At 46.0% G+C, this 11,149-nt stretch overlaps 2 protein-coding genes across 3 annotated transcripts; both read right to left on the reverse strand.

The window, feature by feature from the left end:
• Positions 1–1,366: 1,366 nt before the first annotated feature.
• LOC102796836 (uncharacterized) lies at positions 1,367–5,781 on the reverse strand. Its single transcript, XM_006806864.3, has 5 exons — positions 5,601–5,781; positions 4,571–4,703; positions 4,389–4,450; positions 4,259–4,313; positions 1,367–4,017 (listed from the first exon to the last, which is right to left on the reverse strand). The coding sequence occupies exons 1-5, from the start codon at positions 5,727–5,729 to the stop codon at positions 2,771–2,773; spliced, it is 1,626 nt and encodes a 541-aa protein (XP_006806927.2). The 5' UTR covers positions 5,730–5,781; the 3' UTR covers positions 1,367–2,770.
• Positions 5,782–7,068: 1,287 nt separating this feature from the next.
• Positions 7,069–10,857, reverse strand: vsx1 (visual system homeobox 1 homolog, chx10-like). 2 transcript variants are annotated; one of them, XM_006806862.3, is made up of 5 exons: positions 10,391–10,857; positions 10,088–10,163; positions 9,247–9,370; positions 8,658–8,838; positions 7,069–8,449 (listed from the first exon to the last, which is right to left on the reverse strand). In XM_006806862.3, the coding sequence occupies exons 1-5, from the start codon at positions 10,797–10,799 to the stop codon at positions 8,157–8,159; spliced, it is 1,083 nt and encodes a 360-aa protein (XP_006806925.2). In that variant the 5' UTR covers positions 10,800–10,857; the 3' UTR covers positions 7,069–8,156. The 2 variants fall into 2 exon arrangements, with proteins under 2 accessions (XP_006806925.2, XP_006806924.2); XM_006806861.3 differs by having other exon boundaries at positions 8,643–8,838.
• Positions 10,858–11,149: the final 292 nt, after the last annotated feature.

Below are 11,149 nucleotides of genomic sequence, written 5' to 3' on the forward strand. Positions count from 1 at the left end.
TTATGAAATAAAAAAATAAATGAATTTACTCATTATTACTTATTTAGAGAGTTTGTCTCATATTTATTCAGAAACATGTAATAAAAATATGTTTGTATTTTTAATCCCATAACGATGTTTTTATATTAAAGTCAGAATGTCAACTTTAATCTGCTCGTGTTTTTTATTGTCACATTTATTCAACTACAAACAACTTCCTGTCCTGTCTTCTTATTGTTAACTGTTACATCACTTCCTTTGTGAACATAAGAAACCATTTAAACTTGAACTACGGTGTCCCCGGCTGAGCCTCATGAAGCCGCCCGCTCACATTAAAACCTGCAGATATTTAAAAGCGATGGCTCGCCTGTAAAGTCACACCTGTGCGAGCAGTTTGGGTGTTTTGCTTTTCTAAAGGAGGCTCTGTGAGCCGAGTGTCCACGGGTGTGGAAAAACCTGCGGCACAGAAACAAGCAGAGCGAAACACAACTTCCTTTCTGCGTGTTTTATTAAAATGTCAGCGCGAGGTCTGAAGATCGCACACAAGGCCAAACGAGTCAAACAGGAAGGCCGTTGGTCATTGAGTGCGTGAGGTCGTACTTCACACTCAGTTTTCGCTAAAGGAAGGAGGTGATTTGTCTTTCAGCCGGCGATGAGCACGAGGACGCTGAAGAGAAGCTGTTGTACAAAATGAAATGTCTGCAGTGGACAGATATCCATGGTTACAGCTAGGGCTGGGTATCGTCACTGATTTCTAGAATCGATTCAATTCCGATTCACAAGGTCCCGAATCGATTCGATCCACGATTCGATTTGAATCTGGGAAATTTTGACAGTCAGAAACATTATAATTCAGATCAGCACATTTACATATTTTTGTATCTATAAAAAGGAAGCTGACACACGCAAGACTTTATCAAAGGTGTGAGCATCACAGCAGAGGCCTTTGTGTCAAAGTAGCTGAAGATAAAACACAGAAACACATGAAGCTGATTTTCCTGTTCTGGGATTTTATAAAAATATTCTGCAGTAGATCAAAAACGAAAGAAAACCATTAATCAACACATGAACATCACCTCTGAAGTTACAGCGGTTTTATTAGAGACATGGCGTTTTGCATTTTGCATAATTTTAAAAAGTTTAAATTTGTTCAGTATTGAACGGCAGAAATTAGGTTTTCTTTTCGGAAGTATATAAAACGAAAAAGAAAAAAAACGTTGGCGACAGCGCTGTAAACAACGGTAGACTTGTGCGTAACAAGCAAGCGAATAATGAACAAAACAGTACAGAGAGAGAGAGAGAGAGAGAGAGCTGTGCATCGTGGTCGAAGCAAAACAGTAAAAGTCAGAGTGAATTCATGACGATGTTTATGTGAAGCTAGTTTGGATCTTCTTTTGCTGCTGGTTTGGTCAATATTGTTTGGAGAGACATCAAACTAACAGCTTTAGAATCAGCGCATAAAGGGCGTGAACACAAAGCTCGACCCGCCGACAGATCAGAATCAGCGAGCTGTCGGCTTTCAGCCCCGACCGTGAGAAAGTCACATCTCACTGATTCTGATCCGCGGGTCGCGCTGTGTGTTTACGTCTCTGTGCAGAATCCGTGTTCCTCCTCTCATTTACTGTTTTAGCTGTTTGGTGGTTGTTGAAATTTTGTGAGATTTCACCTGAGATTCTGGCGTTTCGGGCAAAATAAATTTATATTAAAAAATCGATTTAGGATTTTAATGAATCGATTTTACGTTATCCAAGCCAGAATCGACTTTAATCGATAAATCGATTATAAAAACCCACCCCTAGTTACAGCCTCGACCAATAAGGAGCACGGATGCTGTATCACAGGGCAGCTGGTCAGCTGCACAAACAACTACTGTAATCTGCACATGTCCACTTTCTTTATTCTCAGAATTTTCTTTATGTCTTTATGTTTATAAAGAGACGAGCTGAAACACAGATTAGAGACAGGAAGTTACCGCCGAGTGCTTCCTGTGTGGATAATAACAGTAAAACATGACAAAGACACGATTAATCTGACGTAAACAGCTGATTCCCGCTGTCACTTCAGCTTTAACCCTGTGAGCGTCTGAGCGCCTGACCAGCTCGCCGACGTCCACGCTAAATCTGCGGCTCCTCGCATGCCTGTCAGCCAATAAGCTGTCACAATTATTAGCCCGCATCCAAACTGGGATTAACAGCTGCAGCTCTGACACGCTGACATGGAAAACATGGCGGTCTTTAACAGGTAAACAGAGACAACAGTTGCAATCAGCGGTCGCCACGGTGATTAAACTGCTCAAACACAAAGGGTCAGGATTATCTGCTGATTGGATCCTTTAATCTCACCTCTGTTCAGCTGGAAAACAGCTGGATTACATCAGCAGCTATCACAGAGGGGCACGGGCGACACGACAGAGGTCAAAGGTCACAAAGCAGGACAACTGGTCAGATGGGAAAACTCCCGGCGCTCTATTCTGACAGTGCAGAGGTGTGTGGGCTGGAATCAGACTGTATATAAAGAACGGTCATTCACCTGTCAAAGAGGCCACGCCCCAAATAATGCAAACGTCATTCTTCATTCATATTGAAATTCGGCATCTGAGTTTGTTTTCACAATAAACAGACGTCACATGACACAAGTTATTACCAAACAGACACGAGTTTGACGACCACGCGGCGCCACGCTCACAGCTTTGGTGCAGAGTGCGACTGTGGCCGCTGAGTTCTTAAACACCGTAAACACAAACGGCGAGTTCTCCCACTCGCCGTTTGTGTTTACGTTTCATCGTTTTGCTTTAAAGACTCGACACCAGCTGGGCAGCAATTATGGATCCGCCCGGGACCACCTCCTGTTCGATGCTGCTGATTGGCGGGGGGGCGTTTCCCTGCGCGCCTGTCTGCTTCACGTGAGCTTTGGTCTGCAGGTGAGCCTTGAGAAAGGTGAACAGGCGGAAGTGTTTACCGCAGTCGCGGCAGCTGTACGGCGTCTCGCCGCTGTGGATGCTGCGGTGCCTCATGAAGCTCGTGGCGAGGTTGAAGGTCTTGGGGCACAGCGAGCAGCGGTACGGTTTCTCCCCGGTGTGTGTGTAGCGGTGGTCGCGCAGCAGCTCCTTCAGACGGTAGCTTTTCCCACAGATGTCGCAGTGGAAAGGTTTCTCCCCGGTGTGGCTGCGCTGGTGTGCGCGGTACTGCGACGGGTTCGGGAACTTCTTGCCGCAGACCTCGCAGCTAACGATGGCGTCGACGGCGGGCAGCTCGTCGGCGGGCAGCTCGTGCGAGTGTTTGCTGATGACGTGGTTTTTCAGGCAGCGGAAGCTCTTGCCGCAGACAGAGCAGAGCTGCCGCTCGCCGGTGTGCGTCGCCTGGTGGCTGCGCAGGTTGGCGGCCTGCGTGAAGCCCTTCCCGCAGGTGGGGCAGCGGAACGGCCGCACTTCCTGGTGCACCAGCTTGTGGCGTGTCAGGTGGCAGGCGTGGTAGAAGCCCTTCCCGCAGACGTCACAGATGAACGACTTGTCGAAGTGCGTGATGCGGTGCGTCTTCAGCACGCTCACGCAGGCGTAGCCCTTCCCGCAGATGTCGCAGTGGCAGCTCTTCTCGCCGGTGTGCCGCGCCCTCACGTGCAGGTCGCGATGCGCCTTGTGGTTAAACCTCTTCGGGCAGAAGTCGCAGGTGTACGGCAGCAGCCCGTGATTTTTCAGCTCGTGTTCACGCAGTTTCAGGACACCAGTGAACCGCAGGCCACACACCGAGCACGCCGGGTGAGCCTTCTTCTCGTGGTCGGCGAGCCGCTCGCTGTTTGGAAACAACATGGCGCAGTGCGAGCACTGTAGGTGAGTCTCTGTTGCCTCACCAGACGCCACGATTCGAGCTTGCTTCCTGCGGCCGCGAGGCCTCTTCCTGACCCCGCCCACTGCCGCTGAGGCACTGCTGGATGGAGGCGACGTCGAGCGAGCGTACTCGTGGTCATCGGCCTGAGGCGCAGACGAGGAGGGGGAGAGCTCTGTCCCCTGACCTGTGACATCACGCGTGCTTTTATTTCCACCTGCAACAGAGCAACAGGAAGTCTGTGAGCGGGACGTCGGACAGCGCTCGCACATCTTAAAAAACTATCAAGTAACCTGAGAAAGTATGATGTCACAGCCAATCATGATGCTGTGATTTCACGCTACAGACGACACCAAACAGGTGCCTGTCCGGGGGTGTGGCCTGCTGCATAACACCCACACCGTGGATAAGAACCTCCCCTTTTTCAGGTTTAATCAGTGACAAATCAGACTTCTCACCGTTAGCGTGACTCTCCAGTGACACCAGCACACACTGTGAGTCGGCGGCGGCGTTCTGAAAGACAGAGGACAGGTGTCAGTGCTCGCTTAGCGCTCGTTCTCTGGCAGTTGGCTGGACTCACTCACTGACCTCGTAAACCAAGATGTAGGTCTGCTCTGAGGGGGGGAAGGGAGCGCCACCGCCGCCTTCGCCTGCAAAACAGGAAACAGCAAGTATACAACCTGAGGCGTTTAGGTGGTGATGTAATCATTCTTTCAGGGACCCCGTCCCAGCTGTTCAACCTGCAGCCAATCAGAGGTCAGAGTACTGACCTCCGGCTGTCTCTGAAACACCCTCGCTCCCATCATGCATCTCGCCGCTCTTCATAACGCTCAGATTGACCAGCTTCAGGATTTTCTCCACAGCTTCAAAACACAGATGCTCGACGAGAGCGCCGAGTTTCTCCTGTGAGGAAAACAAACAAACACACACAAACACACACAGACACACACACAGACACACAAACACACACACACACACACACACAAACACACACACAAACACACACAGACACACACACACACACACAAACACACACAGACACACACACACACACAGACACAAACACAGACACACACACAAACACACACAGACACACACACACACAAACACACACACACACACACACACAAACACACACACAAACACACACAGACACACACACACACAAACACACACAGACACACACACAGACACACACACACACTGTTTCACGACTCATGTTTTCTGATGACAGGTGATGGATCTTCATTGGGAAAGTTCTTGTTTTTAGGTTTTCTTCACTGTCACTCCGACTCAACCAAACTGTCTGCACATGCTCACACATATGAGGGGAAAAGCTTCATATTTGATTCAGGATATTTCCCAAAAACAATGCTCAACACTGACCTATACTTGGAATCTGTGAGGTAAAAGCAGAAAAACAGCTCCTGCTGCAGGTGAATGTCTTTACCTGTGTGTTAAAGGGAAACTTTTCTCTTTCCAACTTAAAACATGCCGAAATGTAGGCGGCTTAGATTTCAGTCACAGGTAAGAAGGAGGAGCCAATTTTCAGGCTCTAGGTCTAAGTAGCCTCGGTTGTAATGATTTGTGTCACTGAATTAATAAATTATTGACGAACTAAAATTGGAGGATTTCTAAATGGAGCTCGGGATGATGACTTTGGGACTTTGGGAGTGAGTAAACCACTTCAACACCTCGCGCTTCTTCTTCGTCTTCTCTCGCACGCACACCGTGAGCACGTGAAACCGGAAGAGCTGGAGTTGAGCTAGCTGTTAGCGAGAGTTAGCTGGGCTGGCTTACCTCGGCTTCCAGGCTTTGTCTGTTTAAGGAAGGTCCCTCCATAGCGCTGAAAATCTCCGTCACCACCGCCCTGGCCAGGCTGTTGACGACGAGCGCCACTTCATTCCTGAAAGTGCTTAAATCAGCCATTTTTAGGAATTCCCGTTCTCAGTGGCCAGTTAGCTTAGCAACCAAACCGCTAATGGGGATAGAGGAAGTGACGTAATTGGCTGATCCCGCAGGCACTGGTCGGGAAAGGGAAGCGGAAAGTGAATAAAAGTACATTTATTGATTTTCTGCTGAATCTACTGAAGGTGTTGCGCATTAGATAATAAACATTATGAAAAACCCTTAAATTACATGATTTTAAAATAGAGTTTGGCTTCAGTGTGGAATATGAACGTAAATGTGAATGTCTTTAATGGAATAGAATAGAAATATCCTTTATTGTCCCTCACCGGGACAGGCGGAGCATGCAGATTCACACAAAAGTAAAGAATATGAAATTTAAAAAAACAACAATTAAGACACTGTAGAGGCAGATTTCCAACATTAAAAAAGCAGGACTCACAGAAATGTGCAGCTGAGTAGGATTATTGGTGCACAAAATGCTGTATATTTGTGCTTGAAAACCAACAACAACAGACTATTTAGCAAAAATGGAAAAACTGCAAATACCAGCAGGATGTAAATACTTTATTGAGTTTGTTGGGAGCTGTGATGGAAGTCCAACAGCTGCTGGGAGGAGGGACCTGCGACACTCCTTTGTGCACTGTGGATGCAGCAGGGTGAGACCAAAGGAGCTCTCCAGTTCTGCCACAGCTTCATGCGTGGGGTGGAGACACCGTCCAAGGATTCTTCTGTCTCCTACCACCTGCACTGGGTCGAGGGGGCATCCTAGCACAGAGCTGGCCTTTATGAGCTGGTCCAACTGCTTCTTCTCAGCTGTAGATAATTTGCTGTTCTAACAAACAACATTGTGATGGCTGATGATACACATGTAATTTAATTCAGATAACACAGAAAAAACTGTATTAAATGGTATAAAAACATTTTTATTTTCAAAGGTGCCTGTTTTTCTTCTAATACCGGCAGCAACGCCTAAAATGGAATTAAATCATATTTTCAATTCATCCTTCAGTTTCATTACATTTGTTTTATAACAGAAAGATGAAGATGAGTGAATCTCTTGGCCTTTTATGAATTTTATTTGTATTTTTTCACCTTTCTGGTTAATTTGGGGTACTGTTAAGTAGATATGGAAGTCAGTGGGTGGCAAAAGTGATAGAAACAATTCACAAACCATTTGAATTAAACATTTATGGTACTCAAAATTTCCTGTAAAAACTGAATATAGAATTTGGAAACTTTATAGAATGATGCTCTTTTAAAACGAGTAGTAAATATGTGTCTCTTTTTTTTCAGCTGATGTGTAAAATTAAGTTTTAATCAGTGTTTGTGTTAATAAATCATAACAAAGCTCAGCTGATTCCAAAAATACTTCTTTATTTTCCACCCTGCTGAATCTCCACCTGTACAAGCATATACTAATAATAATAATAATATTAATAATAACAATAATGATAAAATGTTTGAAATCTTACATTTAAATTACATTCACAGAGTTTCAGTCAAGCAGGTCCAACTATAAAACACAAAAACCAACAGGAAGAAAACATTAGATATTCTCAGACTCCCAAAAACCATGGATATAAAACATAAACACACACACACACACACGTCTTTCACAGTCTTTTAGAAAAGACTCGCTCCAACCCCTCGAGGCTGATCTGAACGTCACAGCATCGGTGATCATCTTAACGATGAACATTAGTTTCCCAGGAGCACGGCGAGCACAGCCAATCACTATTTTGTTGTTTCAGAACGTAAGTTAGCATACATCAGTATGCTAGTACTGATTAGCAGGCTTAATGCTAGTGCTCTGTTAGTATCGGGCTATTTTAGCACACTAACAACACTTTGTCGCACAGTGCAGAAATTACCACCGTAGCATGCCACTAGCATGGTAAATCTGAAATGTTCAAATATTAATACAAAAAGTTAATAGTAGTGATTAAAGCTCTTTTGAAGTGCTAAAGTTTGCTAGCTGATCCTTATAGTATAACACTGGGTTTACATATATTAGCATGTTAGCTAAAAATAGCTTTTAGTAATAGCATTTTCTATCAAAATATGTTATCATGACTAATCATATTTTCCCATTATTTGTTTCACTGTTAACACTTATTGACAACTGAAACTTTTAAAATCATTGTTTTTCATCTAAAATCAGAACTTTTTTTGTCGCTAACACTGAGAAAATAAAGTCAGCTGTAAAATGCTTACATGATCAATCCTGCTGATATTTTAACAGGTGTAGCACACCAAAACAATATTTATATTAGCTCTTAGCTTTGTTAGCAAACCAGCAGCTAGCGTTTGAACACACTAACTTTGCATAGTAACAAGTAAAGTTTTGGCTGTGTTTGTTTCAATTGGCTGTGCTTCCTGAAAGAGCCAATCCCATCACAGCGCTGCCTGAACAGAACACGTTCCTCCTCTTTGGTCAGATCGCCTTCAGCTATGTTCGTCTGATTCGCTGCAGCTTTGTTGCTGTGGTGAAGAGGCGGTTCTTATCGAGGCTCCGCCCTCCTCCTGCTGTTGCTGTTTAGATGAGCTGGACAGGTCAATGGCCACCTCCTCCTCTCCCTCCTCCTCTTCCTCCTCCATCAGCTTGTCCTCCTCCGGCTCCCGGGCCTTGCCGGAACCTCGTCGTTCCGAGGCATCGCAGAACGAATCGGAGCGCGTCGAGTCGGACGCCGGAGGGCTGGAACACTTTTTGGACATTTCCAAAGACTTCTTGTGCATCCCTGTGGGGGCGGAGTCACATTCAGGTTCAGTCCAGTGCGAACTGCAGTGTTGTTTACATGTTTGTTCACTGCTATGGTAACATGAAAACATTCAGGCCCGTGTTACATGCAGCACTTCATTGTTTACTCTAGAGGCTTATTGATCACTGATCGGTGTGTATTGATGCTGCTGTGGTGCACGTGTGGCACTGACGTGCATGCGGCTCACCGAGCAGCCAGGGGGCGCACGATCCCATCATGCCGTTCTTGGCAGAGTTGAGGATGGACTCGGGCAGCGGGATGGAGTGTCGCACCATGGCGCCGTACAGACCGTACTCCGCCATGACGCTGCTGCGACCCCAGCACTTCTCACGCTTACGCCACTTGGCCCGCCGGTTCTGAAACCACACCTGAAAAAAAAAAAAAAAAACCAGGAAGTACAGAGGTCAGAGGTCGTGTCCAACACTTGAGCAGGTAAACGAATAAATAATGTGTTACACAAAGAGATAAAAACAACACGATTTCACATGTTCACAGCATTTCTCAATAAAACCAACAAAACAGAACAAAGTTCAGATCAGATTAAAGCCCAAATATTAAAAAACAAACAGCCTCTTCAAATAAATTCATTAAATAAATAATAAAAACTATTTGAAAAAAATACTTTTTTTTCAAATTGAGAAAACTTGTTTTTACGCTGATGTTCCCCCTCACAGGAAATCTGAATGATTCCGGGTTTTCTCATTACAGATGTTCCTCGGATCAGTTCTCCACTCTGCTGATTGGTCAGATTGATGTCACCTGATCGGGACCCTCACCTGTATCCTGTCCTCGGGCAGCTCCGTCTTCATGGCCAGCATCTCCCGGGCGTACACGTCGGGGTAATGAGCCTCCTGGAAAGCCTTCTCCAGCTCCTCCAGCTGGTGGGAGGTGAACACCGTCCTGAACACAGCAGCAGAGCCGATCATGTTTCATTCTTCATCTTCTTCATTACTGACATCACTGATTATTTTATTTACACTTCTAAGAATTGTTCATGACTGAAAATTAAAAAGAAATCAGGTTAAAATATGAAATCTTTTTATTTTATTATTATCATGTCTTCTCTCCTTAATTAAATAAATTAAATAAAATAATTACTGGAACCTGATTATTATTTATTGAATTCAGTAAAGCAGACACGGTTTGGTTTGTTCCTCCATTTTTTTCTGTGATTTGATTGAAAATGTTTTCTGCTTTTCACTAATGGAACAATCACGATTCATCATTAACATGATAATATTTATGACACAAAGCTTTCAATAATAAAATAATAATAAATGTTTTTAATAATCACGATGAATCAGTTCTTTTTTCTGCTAAAAACGAATTAATTCGTAGTTTTAACTTAATTAAAATATATTTAAGCCTTGCGTGAAGCTGAAATGTGTCTTTAAAAATCATTTTTTCGTTTATTCTTTTTTATTTTTTCACGTTGCTGAATTCAGAATAAAAATCTGAATGTGTGTTTGGTTTTTTTTCAGCGTTTCTCTTATTTGTATTTTGGTCCGAATCCAACGGAAACAAACATGCAAAGAACAGAATAAAAATTTTAAAAAGCCCAAATGTTTAAAAATTCGTTTTAAAAACATTCGGTTCGTTGAGTTCTGCAGTTCTCACCGGTGTCTCCTCTTCTTCCTCTTCTGAGAGTTTCCGGAGGTTTTGGAGTCGTTGCGGTCCGACAGACACTCTTCATCTGCGACAGCAAAGAGAAAAAATCAAATCTGAACGAAAAATCATCAGAAACAAAATAAAGTTGAGATAAAGGAGCCAATAAACTCGGGTCGGTGATGACGCTGAAGGCCTCGTGACTAAATCCAGATTAAAAGTAGGCAAAAAATATTTTAGGGACGCGTCAGCACAGAACCCGAGCCGGAGCGAAGGGCTCGCATCACGGACCCCTCTTCCAGCCTGTCTCCGTACCGGAATAGGCCTCCCGCTGGGCCTCCAGGTTCTGCAGGTAGTGGCTGTCGGGCCGGGCCTGCAGCAGCGGCAGGTGTCCGGGCAGGAAGCACGGCGCCCCGGCGGGCTGCTGCGCCGCCAGGCTGCACAGGAAGCCGAGGCCAAGGGGCAGCGACCCCCCCGGGAAGGAGAACCCGCCGAGGCCGGGACCGGCCCCGTGCTGCTCCGTCCCGGGGCCCGAGGCGAAAGGGGCCCCGCCGGGCTGCTGCCGGGCCTGCAGGTCCGTCTCCAGGCCCAGCAGGTCGGTGATGGCGAAGCCTTTGGAGCGGAGCCCGGGGCCGTGCAGCCGGCTCTTGTCGATGCCGAAACCCGGGGACAGCAGCTTCACCCGCGGCTTCTCCTCGCTGAGCTCCTCCCGCCCGGTCATCATGGAGCAGAGGAGGTGATGATGCAGAGGAGGTGATGAAGGTGGAGAACAGAGCGGCAACAGGCGGCGGGCAGCTTTATCAGGCCCGGGATCCCAGCGGCGGCCAATCAGGGCACAGAGCGGGAGGGGGTGGGGGTGGGGGGCTCAATCCCAGAGGATTAATTGCCACCAATTTCCCTCCAATCCGATCAGGATTTCAGAGGAAGAGGAGGAAGAGGAGGAGGAAGACTGTTTATCTTTGATGCGGCCAAACATCACAGAGCATCCACCAATCAGCTGCTGCCATCAGCACCATCAGATTTCACAAACCTAATCTAGGCTCCATCAGGGCCGCGCAAACTGTGGGGCGCGGC

The sequence above is a fragment of the Neolamprologus brichardi genome, chromosome 13 (genome assembly GCF_056152115.1).
Source record: "Neolamprologus brichardi isolate AB-2024 chromosome 13, ASM5615211v1, whole genome shotgun sequence".
In the NCBI taxonomy this organism is placed as follows: Eukaryota; Metazoa; Chordata; class Actinopteri; order Cichliformes; family Cichlidae; genus Neolamprologus; species Neolamprologus brichardi.